The following is a 19,396-nucleotide window of genomic DNA, read 5'->3' on the forward strand; positions in this document are numbered from 1 at the left end:
TTCACGTCCAGCTTCCTTCCCAGCTGCCCCCTGCCCCTTGCTGCCTACGAGCCCAGCACCGCGAGGTCCAAGCCTGATGCCAAATCCCTTCTGCTCTCGCACCCACGGGCCGGGGTCTGACTGGACTCCCAGTACCGACCCGTCAGTCCCGCTCCAGCCGGGGCAGGGCTCAGTGCTGAGGCTGGGGCACTGGCTCTCCAGGGGAGCACAGGCAGGCCCAGCGTGCAAGCCCCGAACACTCGCGGGGCCGCACGGCCGCAGAGGCGGGGAGGACACGCACCCGAAGCCGCTGCTCTCACCACTTTTATGGGGGTTCCTTTCACGCTCCCTATTTCCCCGCGCTGCCTCATCACTGCGCTCACACACATACAGACAAAATCTCTGCTAGCGCCCGGATCTGCTTTCTTGATTGCCGATCACTTACTTTTCCTTGCTCTCCCTGGAGCTGACCTCCGGGCCAGGAGACGGAGATGCAATGAAACGCAGGCTAGAGGGAGAAGCGCCCCTGCCTCGGGCGCCTACCTGTTCCCAACATCCCCGCGGCCTCTCCCTCCCGACACGAGGGCCGCGGCCTTGTCGCCTCCCACACCTGCAGGAGGAGGACCCGCTGAGGAGAGCGAGAGGCAGGTGCCCTCGAGGAAACATGCCCAACACGCCACCCCCCGGCCAGAGCACTCAACCCGCACCGGATTCACAAACACGAGCCCACGTGCTTCTGGCAGACACTTCTTTTATTCAGGAAATGCATCTTCCTACAGGTTCCAGCTCCTGCCGGGACAGCATGACCAGGAGCACTCTCGCTGAGCACCCAGGGGGAGAACGGAGGGGGCGCCCCTTGCCGCCTCTCTCAGGGCGTCACGAGGCGTCACCGCGCGCACCGGCTTTCCCGGCGGAGGAGGGGGAGCCATCCGACACGGTCGCCCCCCACCCCCGGCGGGCGGGCGCTTCCGACAGCGGGGTCGGGGCCCGGGCCCAGCTTTCCAGAGTCCTATGTATATATTCACTTTAGTCGTATTTTAGAAATCAGCTCTTCCGCGCTAAGATTTACAATAAAAATAAAATAATTTGCTCTGTAAACTAGAGTAGAAAGTTTCAAGTGTCTTAAAAACTATCTTCCATACAACGGAAAAAGGCTTCTGTGTTCTGTCCTGGGCGAAAGGAGACCCCAGTGTGCGGAGAGAAGCTGCCCTGGCATGTTTCTCGAGACGCCGGGCGCCGTGGAAGCACTTCTTGGCCGCGGAGACTGGGCCCGAGGACAGAGCCACTGTCTTCCCCTCGGGCTCCACGTCCAGCTTTCCCCTCCCCGCGGGCTCTTCCAAGATGCTCACGGCTGCTCTGCCGTTGCCTGGTCCTTGGTGGCGGCAACCAGCTCGGCGAGGGCCGGGAAGCTCTTTATGTCCTTTGTCGCCAGGCCCATCTTTTGTATCTGCAAAGGCCACGAGAGCAGATAAAGGCACCGCGGTGTGAGCTGAGCGCGAACAAAAGAGCCTCATAAAGAACACACGGGATGTCACCCCGATCCTCTCTGGAATCTGAAAAGGGCAGCTCCCCAAAGGCTGGCAGAGCCTTCTCCCTTCACAGGAAGGATTTGCTTATTGCAGAGCTTCGCTTTTGGGGGTTAAACATTGCGCCTTCAAAGACGCCAGTATGTTCATTTATCTCAGTCCATCAGATCAGGCTCTTGCCAGGGGAAGAGCCTCTTTTGTGGACTGCAAAGGAGGCGCACGAAAAGAAATCACCAAGCGAACTATTTTTTAAGTGGAGAGTTTTCACAAAGTGCCTGAGCACTTAATGTCTTCACGGGTCATCGACAGATTTTCTTAGAATCTGAGGGACTGTGGTTGCTGTGGCAGAGCAACTACCGTGGATTGCCGTGGTAACCGAATGGTGACAAACCACGTGCCCGCTTTTGTTAACGGCAACACACACGCGCACAGGAAAATCTGGAAAAACCCACACCAAGCATTTAGCATCTGTCGGCGTGCTGCCGTTCATTCTGGGGGCTGGCGACCAAGGAGTGCCGTCTCTTTTCCTGCACCCCCACCCCCCTCTTTCTCTGGCTTCTTTGTTCCTCATATTTCTTTACCAGATTGTCTGGTTTGTAAAAGGACTGCAAGTTTCTCTTATGAGAGAGAGAAATAGGGCAACGGACTTCCGCCGGGATAGATCTCTAAATTCACATCAAAACAGCAGAATTTAGATCTCCAGGGAGGACCCTGACGTGCAAGAGTCCTCAGTCAGCTAGAAAAGCAAGCGCTTCTGGATGGAAATTCTCCTCCAGCTGCAAGATCTTCCTGGAGGGTGTGTGCTATATGGGGACCCTAAACAGTTTAGAAAGCCAGCTTCTCAAGAACGAGAGAAGTTTCCTGATCCTTGAATGAGTCACCTGTGTGAAGAGAGGCCTGGCACGCAACCCACGTCTGCCTCCTAAGTGACACCACGTCCAGCAATGCTCCTGCGCCTGCTGGGACTCCAAAACCTGTGCTTTATGGGAACAGAGGAGACTCGGCCAGGGAAGCAAAGAGGTCAGGCTTAGACGACCTCTCAGGGGCCACACTGAGAGATCCACGGGCTAATGCTTCTCTACTTATTCTAACCGCCTGACTACGTGTCAGGCACTTCCCTGGCGGTGGACAGAAAGGACGCTGCCTCCGTCTGGGAGCTGCCCCTCCAGTGGGCTCCGTGAGCCAAGCGGATGCCAACTGCACCAAAGACCAGTTGGTCAATTTCCGGTATTCGTTACGCACATCCCTTCCCCTCAAGTATTCTGGGGCCCTGACCCCTCCCTCCAGCCCCGGGAGGACACGCTCGCCCTCGGCAGCACGTCCGGGCTCACGTGAGGCACCTGACGACGGCTCGGCGGTTACCTGCTCTCCCAAGTACTCAACGTCCAAGGCCAGCTGCAGCCTGATTTTGTCGTCGTCACTCATGCCGCCACCGGGACCGATGGGGTTGGCGGGAGTGGTTTTCCTGGCTTGTTTCAGCCGCTTCAGGCTCTCCTCCATTTTCTTCACCGAGTTCAGAACGTCGGACACAGTTTCGTAGTACCTTGGGCACAAGACACGCTTACTGGTGAGACCGAGGGGCTAGCGTGCATCCCCAGACCGACTGGCTTGGTGGGCCAACACAAGAGATTCGTAAGACCAACACTCATTTCCAATAAAAGAAATCGGCCATGGTGAACTGACCAATGTTTCTTAAGACTGAAAAAAAGGAGCCTTGACACCCTAGCATCACAATCCCTCAGAACTTATGAAATACATACGTGAACTCTGTTTACAATTTTCATCCCGGACACCAACAAGAGAACATCGAAGGCCAAATGATCTTTCCTACTCGAAGGGGGCAACAGCTGGAGCTCATTCCCCAAGTGCAAGTAACAGATTCATTTACGGTCAGTTCTAGGAACAGTTCATCTTAAGAACGGAAAGCTTTCAAATCTTTAAATAACACTAATTACCTTCACAGTGCTCTCAATATAATTTGCAAATTATAAAGGAGTTGTATTTCAAAACTTTGTTTACAAGCTGGCTACTTGGCGCTTGGTATATACTTGCCCACAAAAACAAGACTCTAATTCACTGTTATGTTCTAAATTAAGCCACAAATGTTCCTGAACTCAGAAGTAATTGAAATAAATCAAGTACCATCAGAAAATAATTAAACAAAATCCAATAGCAAAATTGAGTAAGATGCTTTTGACATAACTCAATGCCGGCATTTGGGGAAAAGTCTATTAAATGAGAAACGAAGAGGGGCGCCTGGGTGGCGCAGTCGGTTGAGCGTCCGACTTCAGCCAGGTCACGATCTCGCGGTCCGTGAGTTCGAGCCCCGCGTCGGGCTCTGGGCTGATGGCTCGGAGCCTGGAGCCTGTTTCCGATTCTGTGTCTCCCTCTCTCTGCCCCTCCCCCGTTCATGCTCTGTCTCTCTCTGTCCCAAAAATAAATAAAAAACGTTGGAAACAAAAAAATTAAAAAAAAAAAAAAAAAAAAAAAATGAGAAACGAAGAGGCATTCGACCAAAGGGATCCCAAAGACCTCCTGAGATTTTCACGGGTTGCAGGGTTTTGGATACTGAACGTTTATCCGTTACAATCAGGCTTCAGAACGTGTGTTTTCTCTTCCTTGGCCACAGTGGTCTCGCCAGTCTGCGCTTTCGGTTATCTGGCGCGAGCAGAGCCACTGTGGACACAGGGGAGAGCGGATCTTATGGGAAAACGTGTGCCTGGCCTTGCAGAAAGAGGGCCGCGTGAAACGCACCCTGCACACCAAAAGCTGGGCGTGCCGGGGGAGTGGGATGTGCCTGCGCCTCCAAGAAGTCCTTGACCCAGGAGGTGCGGGGCCAGGGGAACCCCGGGCGGCTGGGGGGCAGGTGGCCCATCGCACTCCAGGTGCGGGGGGGGGGGGGCGGGGGGGGTGGGGCCAGAGCAGCTCAGCCACCAACTCAGGTGTGAGCGCCTGCACCCGACCCGTCCAGCGACGCGGCCATCTGACGTCGTCAACAAGCCATGTGCCACCCTCCGATGGCCTCCGCAGTCTCTGACTCGGGGCTTCCCTAAGCAAGTCCGGGATGGCCTACTTCTAAGGTACTTACTTATGAGTGCTCTCAGAGAGGGCGCCTTCTAACCACTGTCGGATTACTGCCTGTCTCAGCTTATCCTTGTGCCCACTCTGAAGCTGGCGAAATGGCTTCAGGGCACTGTCCACGTAAGAGGAGGCTGTGGTTGGCACTTCCTGGAGTAATGATGGTAGGGGTTGAAAAAAAACGTATAGAAAAAAAAAAAAAAGAGTTATTCAAACTTCGGAAGGATGTTACTAATGTGCCAGTTTGGAGACATGAACGAACCCCATCCCTCCCCAATAGTGACACTAAGGTTGTCTCCCGAAAGATATCTGAGAACAGGAGGGGTCAGGAAGAGTACAGCAAGGGAAAATAATGTTTAGAGCCAGAGAGAGAGAGGGAGAGAGAGAGAAAAGGACAGAGAGAACAAGTTCTGCAGTGCGCGGTTACGGGGGCCGGGAGAGCAGTGTTTGAGGCCATGCATTTCTAACGGGCTCCCGCCAGGTCATGCTAATGCTGCTGGTCGACAGAGTGAGACGCAAGGATCTAGGGCGAGTAATTGGTTCTGTTTTAGCTTCTTCGTCTGCAAACAAGGACACTGGTGCCTACTCTGGAGAAGAGCAAACGACAGCATCTGACCGCCAGCGCACCGGATCTGACCCGCAAGCACTTGGTCAATACCCCAGACGGGAAAGCTGGTAGCTTCCGCAAAGAAAATGAAATGTATCTAGGAATACAGAGGAGGTCTCTCTCTCCCGCTCTGAAGTGGGAGCTTCAGGGCAGACCAGACAGGGAAAATCAGGTGGCAAAGTCCTCTTGCTGGAAGCGGTAATCCTACTGCACGCCCCAGATTTTGGGAAAAGGAAAAGAAGAGCCACGAGGGAGACTCTGTCCACCTCCGCTGAGCACTCACTGCCTCCAGAGCACCGAGTCACGCAGGCGGGGGGCGGTCAAGACGCCCGTGCTCGGCACACAGAGACCGCCCCAAACCAGGGACACATAGGAACTCCGGGGACGCTCCAAAACAACAGGTCCTAAAAATCACTTTGGTGCTAAACTGCCTGACACCCAATTCTACAACTGGAGAAAAAAGAAAATTCGATGGAAAATTAAGCGAGATGTAGCAAGAAGGAAAGGTGCGTATAATGCACAGAAAGAAGAGCTCAGGAACGGAAACGACAGCTCTGGTCGAAACGAATTCCCCAAGGCGCCTTTCTGCCAAATGAGACAACGGGGGAATTCGATTTTAAACCCCAGTGTGCCCGCACCCTTTTCATCTCAGAGATGCTTTTCATATTCCTGATGCAGCTTTTTGAATCTTTTCGAGTTACAGAACAGCAGAAAGCAGGTACTTGCTAGAACGATATGAAGGGAGCAAGGTCGATTCATTTTTTTCCAAATACAAGAATCAAAGTATAGGAGTTAAAAATATTTTGTTAAGGGGTCCCTGGGTGGCTCAGTCGGCTGAGTGTCCGAGTTCGGCTCAGGTCACGATCTCTTGGTTTGTGAGTTCGAGCCCCGCGTCGGGCTCTGTGCTGACAGCTCGGAGCCTGGAGCCTGTTTCGGATTCTGTGTCTCCCTCTCTCTCTCTCTCTCTCTGCCCCTCCCCTGCTCACGCTCTCTCTCTCTCAGAAATAAATAAAAAACATTAAAAATATATATCTGTTAAAAAGCTTTCTTTTCAAATTACTACCATCTTTCCTTAAGGCCAAGGGAATCCGGGAAGAGGCCGTGCTGTGTGAGTCCAATTACCAAAGCAGCTGACCATCCACCTGCAGAGTCCCCTTCTCACAAATAAGGCTTCTCGGGAGGAGGCCGGGCAGGCCTGCCTTGGGCTACCCCTGTGCACTCATTTCTGGGTCTCGCTCAACAACCCACTGCCTCTGTGGCTTTCCTGTCATGTATTTCCCCACCTCAAAAGGCTTTCCAGGGAACAGTGCTGACCTTATTGGTTCTTCGGTAGAGCCTGGGGACCTCTAGGGCACTCTTCAGGTAGCCAAAGCAAGACTCACTTAAGTCTTGGATGATCCTGTCACTCAAGGCAGGAGCACAGGCGGACAGAGACGTCTGGGAGTCCTCCAGGGCTGCTGTCCAGACACAGAGACTGAGTTTAGCCACTTACTGAAGCCCGGGTGCGAATTTTATTTTAGACACTGTCACAGTATTTAGAGAGTGTACAACAATAAGCCGAATCAAATCAACTTATTAGAATTAAACAAAATATCTCATCTGGAGAAGTTATCATCACAGAACAGAATATAGAAACAACCAAGGATTGACAACTAGAAAAGAAAATGGTAGTTTAAATATATGCTACAGGCTCTAAAGTTTTATTTTAAATTATTTCTTATTCAGAGATGTGCTGAGTCTAAAGATTCATTTTTACCTGAGATAGAAGAAAAATTCTTAAAGCCAATCATTTCAAGTTTTGGCTTGATTGTTTCCAAGAGTTCTGGAAGCTGAAATAAATACATGCACTTTACATATTCGGTTACTTTTTTATAAATCAAAGGAAGAGGCAATTCAACTTGCACCTATAAACTCTAAAATACTATTAATGAAAAATGAAACTAAACTCAAGACTTCCTACAATTTTCATCAGAAGAAAGCAAAATTCTTAACGCTTTCACTAAAACAGAATCCAGCAACACGGGAAACAGCAGTCCCCGGCTATTAACAGGCCCAGGGAAGAAGCAAAACCATTTTCTATTCTGTGGCTTTCACCGATACCAAACAAAGACCAGCGGAAAACAGACTCATGTATCAGAGCACTCAAACACAAATTTGGCCCACAAAGCCCTGTTAATGATAAAGGCCCCAAACATGGACATCCCCAGAGAAAACAGGGGGAGCAGTTTTCACAGTTCACTTTCAAAGTACACGCGAAGGTTAAGTGTTGCCAGGAAATACGTGGTCAAGTGGGGGTACAACCCGTTAAAATCCAACCCACCAGCGATCATGCCAAAACGCGGAGCTAGTGAACAGTGGGGCATGGCTCACTCGTCACTTGTGTCGGGAACACTGAACAGGCAGCAGAGACCCCCCCCCCCCCCCCCCCCCCCCCCAGGTTCACAAAATATGAGACTAGACTGACAAGCAAGGAGGCAGAGAGGGAAAGCTGGAGAGATCGCTCGGAGCGCGGGCGAACCTGTGCTCTCCGGGAGGCCCTGGGCCCCACGATTCCAAGCCCCATGAGGCCAGATGGGGTCAGACCCTCGCACATGTCACTTTCGACGAAAACACCGAACCGAGCCCCCGGACTTGTCCTGGGACACAGGCCTACCTGCTCCTGAAGCTTGTCCAGGTCGGCGACCACATATATAAGCTGCGTACTGGAAATGGAAGCCACGGGCCTTGTTTCCGCGGGGCCGCTTGCTTGGTCTTCACTGTTTCCCTGGGTAACTGAAGGGTCTTTGCCACCAGTTACCAAAGGCTTTTTAATATCCTTGGCACTTTCATTAGAGATGGGCCTGAGTAAAAGCTGAGAAACCGTTTCAACGATCAACTACTTTTCCACCTGCCACATACCTGAGCATTAAGTTTTGTGGCCCACCATCTGCAAAGTATTCAGTAAAAGTTTACCAACGAAAGAACAACAAGGAGAAACAAAGCCAAACTACAACCCCACGGACATTTGTCCTCCTTAAGCTCGCGTCTACTTTCTGGTGATTAAAAGTAACAGGCAAAAAACAAAACAGGTCCCTGAACGAAACGAAAATTAATTTCTAGAATATCACAGTTAAAGAAAAATTCATTAGCTCAACTAGGTAAATCATTTACCAGGTTTGCTCGGTAAATTTACCTAATGTCAATTATAATTAATTAATAAGGATAAAAAAAGCACAATCCAAACCTCACCATGTTTCAAATAGTATCAACAAAAGTGTTACTTGCATAATGATTTGTTACAAGGGAAAAATCAAAGAGAAGTACCCCCGGCATAAGGAAAAAACGGAATAATGAACATGGGAGGCAAAATAATTTATTGGAGACCTGAGAATTACTGGCTGGTAAGAATGCAGGACCCAGCCTACTCAGGCCTAACCGAAGAATCGCATCAACCCCGCTGCCTCCCCGGAATCAACTGCACAGGGGTCTTCAGAAACCGCTTGGTGGACAGGGGGGGTCTGTTAAGAACCCTTCTGCTCTCAAAGTAAATAAACTTAAAAAATTAAAAAAAAAAGGGGGGGGGGCGGCTGGGTGGCTCAGTCGGTTGAGCGTCCGACTCTCAGTTTCAGCTCAGGTCATGACCTCACATTTCGTTGAGTTTCAGCCCCACATTGGGCTCTAAGCTGACACCACGGAGCCTGCTTGGGTTTCTCTCTCACTCTCTCTCTGCCTCGCCTCCTCCCCGACTTGTGCTGTCTCTGTCTCTCTCAAAATAAGTAAATAAACTTAAAAAAATTAAAAAAAAAAAAAAAAAAGAACCCTTCTGAGCAGAGGAAGGCAGAAGGGAAAAAGAGAACTAGCTTCCACCGAGCTCCCAGAATCTGCCAGGCACTTCCGTCAACAATCTGCTGGTCAACAGATCCCTTTTTACTCCTCACGGATGGAAACCGTTTTGCCATTTCACAGGTGAAGAATCCGGGACCCCTAGAGCTAAGTCTCCCAAGGCCACAAAATTTCAAAGTGGCAGAACCTGGGGGCGCCTGGGTGGCTCAGGAGGTTAGGTGGCCACCTCTATTTCAGCTCAGGTCCTGATCTCACGGTTCATGAGTTCGAGCCCCGTGTCGGTGCAGAGCCTGCTTGGGATTCTCTCTCTCTCTCTACCCCTCCCCTACTTGTGTTCTTTCTCAGAATAAACTTAAAAAAAAACAAAAAAAAAAGTGGCAGAACCTCAGTCTGTCTGCCGTGAAAGCCTGTGCTCCTTCTGTTAGAAGACCCTGCAAGACAAGCCGGGCTCTCCTCTCCAACTCAAGATTGCATTCCTTCTTTTTTTCAACGTTTCTTATTTATTTTTGGGACAGAGAGAGACAGAGCATGAACGGGGGAGGGGCAGAGAGAGAGGGAGACACAGAATCGGAAACAGGCTCCAGGCTCCGAGCCATCAGCCCAGAGCCTGACGCGGGGCTCGAACTCACGGACCGCGAGATCGTGACCTGGCTGAAGTCGGACGCTTAACCGACTGCGCCACCCAGGCGCCCCAAGATTGCATTCCTTCTGATAGCTGAGGCTTTGTCACGCCGTCCTTCCTGACAACTTATGCACGCCTAGGCCCATTTTCATACTCATCACGCACAGTGAACAGGCTGCACGTCTGTCTGTCCCCTGCGACTGTCCAGGAGGGGCCAGGGCCTCTCTAAGCACGAGACGCTGGCTCGGGGCCTGCCTGGGTGCTCAGGGCTGACCCGTACGATCACCGCTACGGCTGTGTGCGCGACACCTAATCCATCTTCACAGGGATGTGGATACTTAAGAGAGTTAACTACTCGACAAGGAGAAAAGGAGGGTATTCTGAAATGAAGGGAAGGTTAATTAATTTTATTACCTTTTAGTCCAGATGATCATACGATTTTTTAAAACTTCCAAATATGATTAAAATGCGTATGTTTTTATTTCTACTCATTTTCATTAAAATGAGCATCTCTGTCTTAATTTCGAGGCATCTCGAAGATTCTGGCTTTGAGATGGGAAAATGAGCTTGTCGGGACAGTGCTTTTCCACAAGAGGAAGCACGGACAATGGGACAATAGACACCCATACAGGCAACGGTGGCAAGAAAAAGGAAACAAATACTGGATACAGACTTGAGAAATGAGTCGATTGTTGTCCTCCAGATGACCTCTCATGACAGCCTGGCCTTTAAGAGTCTTAGCGTATTTAGCCTACGGTATCTTTAATTTTTTTTTTTTTTTTAATATTTATTTTTGAGAGAAAATGTGCACATGAGCGAGGGCAGGCAGAGAGAGAGAGGGAGAGAATCTCAAGCAGGCTCTGTGCCATCAGAGCAGAGCTTGACTGACGGGGCTTGAACCTACCAACTGTGAGATCATGACCTGAGCCGAAATCAAGGGTCAGATGCTTACCTAACTGAGCCACCCACATGTCCCTCTTTAATTCTTTTTTAATATTTTTTAACAATGTTTACTTATTTTTAAAAGGGAGACAGAGTGCAAGGGGGGGAGGGGCAGAGAGAGAGAGAGACTCCGGAGCAGGTTTCAGGCTCCGAGCTGTCAGCACGGAGCCCGACGCAGGGCTCGGACCCACAAACCGCGAGATTGTGACCTGAGCCAGAGTCGGGACGCTCCACCGAATGAGCCACCGAGATGCCCCCCCCCCCCCCCAATTCCCAACGGTCGTGATTCTGGACGAGCTATGCGGCCAGCCCTCACCTCGCTGACAAACACGGAGTAGCGAGCCAAAATCTGCAGTGTGAGCCTCCACAGACGATGCGCCAGCACCGGCAAGAACATCTCGTCCGACCAGCACCTCTGAAGGCTGCTCCATGTTCTGTGAGAAGCCAAAAGGCAAAACGAACTGCCAGCTAGAGAAACAGACAGACACGTAAAGAATCTCAGGCAATTCCCAGCTAAATTCTAATAGTTCCGACGCATAATTCAAGAGTGAAGAACACGGCCATAATCCATGCTGTGTCATCTTTTGAGGCAGTGCGTTTTTCTAATTTTACACAATTCCCCCTCCCGGATGTTTGAGACTGAACATCTATGGCATTCGGCAATCACTTGTCAACAGGTATTTTGTACCAAGTCCACAAACCCAAGCTGGAGTGGTCCCCTGCAGGCGTCTCAACTACAATTCTGAGTTTGTCCAGTTTCGTTTGTCTGCTCTTCCGTTCCTCTATCGGAACTCGCTACATACAGGAAGTCAATCACTAGGACCATGTTTTGCAAAGACAGACGAAAAACCACCTTGGAGCCTAAAATGGTGCAGTCAGGCTGACTTAGCTACATAGAAGGGAGCAGAAACTTAAGTGGGAGTGGCCTAGAGACCTGTGTGGCTATCGAAACAGCCGTGCGTTACGCGAGCGGCCACTGGGAGTGACTACAAGACACAAGATCAATGAGGCTGTTAAGGAAACCAAACCTGTCTGCAACCCACCACCCACTGTCACCTGCCCAGTGTCCCAGGACTGGGGCCGAGGGCTCAGGAGGCCTGAGGCAGGAGCCCCAGTTGTAAATCATCCCCCAGGAGGGAAGGGCCATCCTGACGCTTTACCTTAGCCTGGGAGGAAAACGGATGGAATCCAGTTTTCTATAAAAAGCGCTGATCACCAGGGGCTAATCCCCTGTGACAGGTTATATTCAGAGACAAAACTGAGGTCTGTTTCTTACGTTCTTAAAGCATTTATTTTCAATCTTATTTTAATTCCAGTGGAGTCAACATACAGTGTTGGCCTAGTCTCAGGTGTACAACATAGTGATTCAACGCTTCCATACATCGCTCGGTGCTCGAGATACGTGTGCTCTTTGTCTCCATCCCCTACTTCACCCCTGCTCTGCCCCACCCCCCCTCCCCTCCGGTGACCACCAGTTTGTTCTATCTGAGAGTCTGTGTTTTTTGGTTTGTTTCGTTTTTTTCTTTGTCCATTTGTCTCGTTTCTAAAATTCCACCCTATGAGTGAAATTACATTGTATTTCTCTTTGTCCAAGTGCCTTATTTCACTTAGGATTACGCTCTCTAGCTCCCTCCATGTCGTTGCAAACGGCAAGATTTTGTTCTTTTTTTTATGGCTGCATAATAGTCCGTTCTTTTGATCCTCTCTATAAGGAAAGAAGCTCTATGGACCAAAAAATATACTTTTAGCCTTTTAGGGAAAAAAAAAAAAAAAAAAAGAGGTTGAGCCGTGTTTTTAAGCTACGTTTTCACCTACTGCGTGACAAAAGAAGGTGAAAGTACCCTCAGAAAACGAAGGCTTAGGTAAGCGCTGAGCTTAACCCCTTGCGTGACATCCGCCATTGATCGCTTTACGGAAATTACCTGGAGCGTCCTCCAACCCAGCTGTAAGTGCTGCTTCTAAAGATCCTGCGATCTCTCTAAATCTGAGAGAAAAACAAGAGCACAGATTAGGGTTTATGCTGCTGCTGCATGCCTTTACCTACCTGTTCTCCCTTCCTCCTGAGCCACAGGAACTTCCTCCGCTGGCTTGTCTCGAAGAGCGTCCCAAAGACACCCTTACAGATGCCCGGCCGGCCCCAGGAGGCCCATTCTCCCACTGTTTTCAACTGAGCAAGGAATAAATTTCTCCCGATTAAGCCACCGTCAGGCAGGGCTTCTCTGTTATCTGCGGCTGATTGGAATCACAACCAACCCCGTGTTTTTCAAACTAAACAAACCACCCGGTTAGACCGCCATCAAGGAGCCCGTGTCAGGCCAGGCCCACGTGGCTGTACTCGGTGTCGTCGCCTCGTGGCCACAAGACAGCGGGATCTCCGATCCACCTCGACTCACGCTGCCGTAGGGAAAAAAGGAAACGTCTCTAAAGTAAGGAATGGGAAGGCTGGACTCCAGATCTGTTTGCAGTTTGAGAAAAGTCACCGCGAGCAGCCGGTGAACACTACAAAAGCCCGCTGCGTGTGCTGTTCACACTGCTGCCCAGCCTCCCGTGCTGTCCGGCCCCCGCCTCCCGGGTCAGTCCTCCTGGGTGGTCAGCTGGCCCACCAGGCAGCGCCTTCTCCCATCACAGAATTCCGTTTTAGTAACTGCGTGGGCACGTTTTCAGGGCTGTGTGACATTAAAACGCTGTGTTTTGGAAACAAGCTGTGCACGTGGCATCGGGTCCCAACTACGGAACCTCCGCCGTCGGACCTTCCCCAGCACACCCGTCACCTGCCAGTTCCCTTGCTGGCAACACATGCTGACACCCGCTCAAGATTAATTTCCCTGAGCCTTTCGGGTTTTTTATAGTACACATTTTTTTTAAAGCAGATCAGAGCCTGAACTTAAGGAATCTGTCTGGAGGGTGAAAGGAACAGCACGTCAGACCAAGAGCAGCGGCCGTGCCCTCCATGAACGTGCAACACGGCCCAGAGCCCCAGGCCCCGGGCCACCCCGAACCACGAGAGCTGGCTGCTTTCCCGTGGGAAAGGAAGCCCCCTCCTAGTGCCCAGGGGAACCTGCCAGTGAGAGGCACGGGTGCTATGTCGCGGCCTCGACACAGCCATCTGACCGTGCAACCACGCTGAAAGACCCATGGAAGTAAAACTGCCCAGGTCACTTGGCAGAGCTGTGCCTCCCCAGCCGGGAGCCCAGCAGCAGCCCCTCGCACAGCTCTGCTGGGCAGTTAACTTCCAGGACTGAGGTGAGGTGCTGTCATTCTTGGAAAACGGCAAAAAGGGAGAGGCCACCTTGGGGACCCTTGAGAAGCCGCGCTGGAGTTGGTCCACGCGCGTGTGATGCCCACGGCGCTTGCTAGGGTATCTGTAACAGAGGCGACCCCAGACAGGACGTTTCTACATTCTGAAATCTGGGTTTGGGAGAGGCCTCTAGACCTATCCCTCCACGCATGCCACAGGTATGCAATCATCGCAAAGCGCTTCCGTAAAAATAAAAGCGGCAAAGGTAACACTGCTGGGCGTTGAAATCTCTGCCCCGTAGTATCCAAAGCGTCGCGGGGCACACGTCTACTCCACACACACGCGTACTCGGGGCAAAGGGAAAGCACGTCGATGCTGCAGAAAGCCCACGTTGCTAGGAGGAGATATATTATGTTCAGCATGTACTGAATGCAATACATCTACAGTGAATGTTCCGGGAGTATACAATATTCTAGAAAGACTTCAATTAAAGATGGCGGAGAACTTAGCCTAGGGCATTTCAGGGACTGAGCCCAGTCTCTGCGGAGCCACCGGCTCACTGCACTGGAGACCACTGGGTCATATTTGCATTTACTTTCTTCCTGTGAGAAACTGAATCGTAAACCTTTTTCTTGTTTTTGAAGTTTGTTCATTCATTCTGAGAGCGAGCGTGAGCAGAGGAGGGGCAGAGAGAGAGGAAGAGAGAGAATCCCAAGCAGGCTCCGTGCTGTCATCTCATGAACGGCGAGATCATGACCTGAGCTTAAATCAATAGTGGGATGCTTAACCGACTGAGCCCCCCACCCCCGCAGGCGCCCCTAAACCTGCTTTCTACTACACCTACGGGAACAAGTGACATGAAGGCCAGGCAGGGCATCGGGAACAGTGAGGGGTTCAAGTGCACCCCCGGATGGCGCTGGCTGGAAGGGCCACCTCGGTTCCTAGGATGACGGGATACAGGTTTACCGTCAGACCAGTGGCGTAAGCCTGTTCCCAAGAGAGCAATGTTCACGTTCCTCCCTACGAACATGTCAAAGTATACCACCCCATGGGTTTTGGGCCTCCTTTAAATGGCCCTGAAGTGAATCCCCTCACAATGTAACTCTGACCCTAGTCATGTTTGTGAAACTTCTGGTCATCACTCAGAGTAAACAATGTGACGCCTGGTAAAAATCAATAGGGCAGTCCTACAAAGTATTATTTGAACTTATTTTTTTTTTTAATGGAAAAACAAACATAAGTGAATACAAGTTCCACACTTCGTAACTCAGATGTGATGTTTTACAAATTTCACAAATTTTAAGTAAAATGGTTTACAGAGAAAGGCTCACCGATCCTTTTGATTGCTTACTGTTAAAATCTGGTAACGTACAAAATCATTCAGGGAACTGGCTGACTTTAAACCCAGCTCGGCTGCGGGCCCCGTGAGAGGCGGCTGAGGGGAGGCTGTGCTGTGGCTGTGGCGTCCGGCCTGGCGAGCCCAGAGCACGCCCCGAAACAGCCACCAGAGCTCCAGGGGGGGCAAGTCCGGGGGGGGGGGGGGGGACGGGCGGCGAGGGGGACAACAGTGCAGGATCTCCAAGGGTGGGGTCACGGGATCTGGGGAAATGACTAGGAAGAGGAGTTTGGAGGCAGCAGGCAGGACTACGTGATGTCACAGTATTGGACGTCTAAAGCAATCTAACTTCAAACCCGGACCACAGAAGAAATGCTAGACATTTCTTCTCCACTGCGGTCATATATATACACACACGTACATACATACATATATACATACGTGTTAGTCCCCAATTTTATTTTTTTTATTTTTATTTTTAGAAAGAAAGGGCACAAGCAGGGGAGAAGGGCAGAGAGGCAGAGAGAGTGAGAGTGAGAGTGAGTCAGAGAGAGTCAGAGAGAGTGAGAGAGAGAGAGAGAGAGAGAGAGAGAGAGAATCTTAAGCCGGCTCCATGCTCACCGCTGAGCCTGATGAGGGGCTCGATCCCATGACCCTGGAATCACGACCTAAGCTGGTATTAAGAGTTGGGCCTGAACCGACTGAGCCACGCAGGCGCTCCTCTACTGCAGTCTTATACTGTGAAAGAATACTTCACTGTTTTAAATTCCGCTCCTGCATCTAAAGGGCTTCCTGCCCTGGGCTGATCTTCATTACCCTGCAACAACCACTCCCAGTGCAGTCCATGAATACCTTAGAAGAACAAATCCTTCATATCCTACTGAGAGACGAGCTACGTGGTGATGTCACGCTGGCAAAATTAAGCATAAAATACAGTGTGGTACGAGCAAGAGCGCCTCACTAACATTCTGGTAGCTGTGATTTCATTATCAGAAGATGATTACATACATTCTCAATCACGGCAAGCAATTACAATCAAGGGACCTAATCCTTAATGTATTCCCCCCTCTGTAATTTCCCCCCAGAACTCTAGGGAAAAGGACTGCATCCTAATGAATGAAAGCACTCACGATTTCAACAAAAAGCTTGCAACTCTTTCCAGACCTTCCTAACTAAAACGCTCCAGTTAATGTCATTCGATGAAGGAACTCACCATGACCTCGTTCAAGACACTCTGCAAAAATGGCTGTTTTCGTCTGTTTTTCTAACAGAACATATGTTGCTAAGAGTTATCCTAAATGTCCCCAGTTTATGAAAGCACTTATTTACGTACGTGGTATCGTCACGACATCTGTTAGAAGTGTCACCATTTTCCAGAACAGAGAGAACAAATGTCACAGATGTCAAAGACATCCAAAAGATGTCAGAGACGGCCAAAATAATAACTAGGATTCTCATAAACCGACTGACGGAACCAGCTGCGAAGAATACGCTTCTCCCCACTCTCAGGGAAAAACCAGCACAGAGAAGCCAACAACAGACCCACGTGGGCCGGGCCTGCTGCCTGACGAAGGCGTGTGGGGAGAAGGGCAAAACGGACAGGCTGCCGCGGACGGAGCGCAGGAGGACGGAGCTGGGCGCGGGGCCCACCTCGGTCCGAGGCCGGGGTCCTCAGCCCTTTAATTACCAAATGGTTTTTCTGTCATGCCAACCGGAACGCCGGCAATGACACTTCTTGCACATTCCCACTTTCGATCTTGTTTCCCAAGGAACGGCACGATCATCTCCGAGGACTGTTTCCTGGAGGCAACACCCTGACCTGGTATTCTAGTCCCATTTCAGAAGGCTGGAGGTGGGGGGGGGGGGGGGGGGAATAAATCACTGACCTTATTTGAAAATAAACAGGCAAGTTCCACTTATTACTGAAGCTGTGATAGGCGGGATGTGCTCTTAATCTCCTCACGCTGGCCTGTGTTCCACACTGCTGTTCAAATGCTCTTACAAAATCCATGCTTACGGTGTATTTCTAAAATAAGAACAGGCGGAATTTTCACTGTGAGCAAACTAACCAGGAACGAGCACATACAGGGAAAACTGTAATCAAGATAAAGAAGGAGAACACTCTGACTCGTAGCTTCCGGAACTGACAGAGACCTGAAAGGGGTCGCCCGTCCGAGGTCCTGACTTGAAAATTCGGTACTGCCCAAAGCGGGTCGGTGACACGCTCGAGGTTTTACGTGGCAAGCCTCCCTGGAAACCCAGTGCTCTGCAAACGACAGCTCTCGTATTCTCGGCACCCCTAACCTCGTCCACTGGAACTGGCAGAGCCAGTAAATTAAGTGGTATAATTGTCACTGCCACTCCAGAGGAAGGAGTAGAACATTTTTAAAAGGAAAGAACCAAAGCAGGTGAGCCATCACATGATCTCCATAGACAAGACAGCACAAAAACGGACGGGGAGCTACCAACACCATGAAAAGCCGTGGCTGAAACTTACTTAACGTTCATCACCCACGCGCTGTGCCTAAAACTGTATTCTTTAACGTGACCCACAAAAGTACTCTCCCAGGTTAACTACTGTTATTATCATTTGAAGGATGACGCTTCCTCTTCTATTCAGGCTCACAGAGAATTTACCCAAAGACAAAGCTGAGAAATAGAGCAAACAGCACCCTGGTTGGTCAGCAGAGAACCGCAGCTGTTGGAAATGCGCATTCCTCCGTGGGTCCCCTGGTCCCCACCCCCCCCCCCCCCAGGGCCCAGGCTCTACGGGGAACATGTAGGGACACTCCATATCCTTCTGGGTCACCCAACCATTCACCGAAACTTCCTCACGTCTGCGCTTGGGCAGGAATTTTAGTTCACTCCACACTACAGGCTTTTCATTTCTTTCAACTGGTTGGGCGAGGTGTTGAGGAGTTGAGACCAAGGTATTATTCATCCTTTGGGGATAAAACTAGACAGACCTCTGCACACAACGAGATGCTAAAGGAACACGAGATATTTCTCTCCTCACGAGAAGCACGTCACAGCCAGACTGAAAGCTGAAAGCATTTTGTGAAAGGAACTGACCGACGCTGTGCTCACTGGAAACAGACCCAGCCACGTTAAGGACTGGCTTAGAATTCCAAAGTCAAAGTTCTGCGAGAAAGTTTCCTTTCTGAGCTGAAACATCTCCTGAGCATAACGTGATCAGCACAACTCCAGAGGACAGCAAAACATAAAGGGTCTTAAATGGTGAATGCTTAAGACCGCTGTATCATTCTGCTTCTGGGGTCTATTTTTAAAAGCCCTACTGTTTTCAAATAATAAAAATCACTGTCACACGATTCACTGAAAACGATACCACGTGATCACATGATTCAGCATACTGTCACGTCGCACAATTAGTCGGAACAGGGAAGTGGTATTTCTGTGACACTATGGCTCCAAATGTGTCTTCTCGTCTGTTTTGAAGGCCAGCAGGCCCCAGGCTCACCACACCTTACCGTCTGCCTCTATACACTACAAATTAATGAGGATTTTAAAATCCAATCGAGACCTTGTTTTCCTTTAAAATTATACCGTACACATTTGCAAACCTAATTTTCCATAGAAAACCACTGCAAAGGGACTGGCTTTTAATGGTCTCGAGGATCTTTTTGAAAAACTGAGAAAATGATGTGCATACACATCTTGTCACATTGGTACCTAGGCTGAACCTTACTCTGCATTTTAAAATTATAGTATATGCTCCCAACAGTATCAGAGACTACTACTTGGATGAAACATTTTGTGTATTTTAAGGAAATGCTCACTCACAAACTCAGATTTTTATTTTTAACAAAGCACAGAACGAAGTCTGTGCAGAAAGCATGATTTTTCTCAAGCCTCTGATTAATATCTTCAAGAATCAGGATGATGGAGGAAAAGTACCTCGTGAAATGCATCAGGATTTCCAGGATTAAAAAGCGAAGGCAGTTTTTCTTCTAATCCTCGTACAATTTCTGGCCAGACAGAATTCACCAAAAAATCATATCCAGGAACACTGTTGCCTTTTTCACTGTAAGAAACAGCAACACTTCAGTCAGATACACTGCAACCTCCTATTTACAAAGGGCAAAATTCTACAGTGGTATTTTAACTCAAAGTTCCTCAGCCTAAAACTTACTTCCACCTTTTTAAAAAACTGTACGTCAGTTAGCTTGTTTATAGCCTTCAACTTCTATTTTACTCCTTGATCCCAGTCTCACCTTGAACCTGAACG

At 49.9% G+C, this 19,396-nt stretch overlaps 1 protein-coding gene across 4 annotated transcripts in view; it reads right to left on the reverse strand.

Annotated features, from left to right (window-relative positions):
• Positions 1-19,396, reverse strand: part of COG2 (component of oligomeric golgi complex 2) — a 55,280-nt gene that overhangs the window by 7,883 nt on the left and 28,001 nt on the right. Inside the window, exons 9-18 of one of the 4 annotated variants that reach the window (XM_042907871.1) lie at positions 19,066-19,192; positions 17,037-17,176; positions 12,499-12,560; positions 10,893-11,044; positions 7,844-8,041; positions 6,947-7,019; positions 6,505-6,644; positions 4,594-4,733; positions 2,868-3,048; positions 714-1,426 (exon numbers count right to left, since the gene is read on the reverse strand). In XM_042907871.1, the coding sequence (XP_042763805.1) occupies positions 1,325-1,426; positions 2,868-3,048; positions 4,594-4,733; positions 6,505-6,644; positions 6,947-7,019; positions 7,844-8,041; positions 10,893-11,044; positions 12,499-12,560; positions 17,037-17,176; positions 19,066-19,192 (1,315 nt within the window). In that variant the 3' untranslated portion in view covers positions 714-1,324. Of the gene's footprint in view, positions 1-713; positions 1,427-2,867; positions 3,049-4,593; positions 4,734-6,504; positions 6,648-6,946; positions 7,020-7,843; positions 8,042-10,892; positions 11,045-12,498; positions 12,561-17,036; positions 17,177-19,065; positions 19,193-19,396 lie in introns of those variants that run through there. The other 3 variants (XM_042907870.1, XM_042907869.1, XM_042907868.1) reach the window with 3 other exon arrangements.

This window comes from Panthera leo, chromosome D2 (genome assembly GCF_018350215.1).
Source record: "Panthera leo isolate Ple1 chromosome D2, P.leo_Ple1_pat1.1, whole genome shotgun sequence".
In the NCBI taxonomy this organism is placed as follows: Eukaryota; Metazoa; Chordata; class Mammalia; order Carnivora; family Felidae; genus Panthera; species Panthera leo.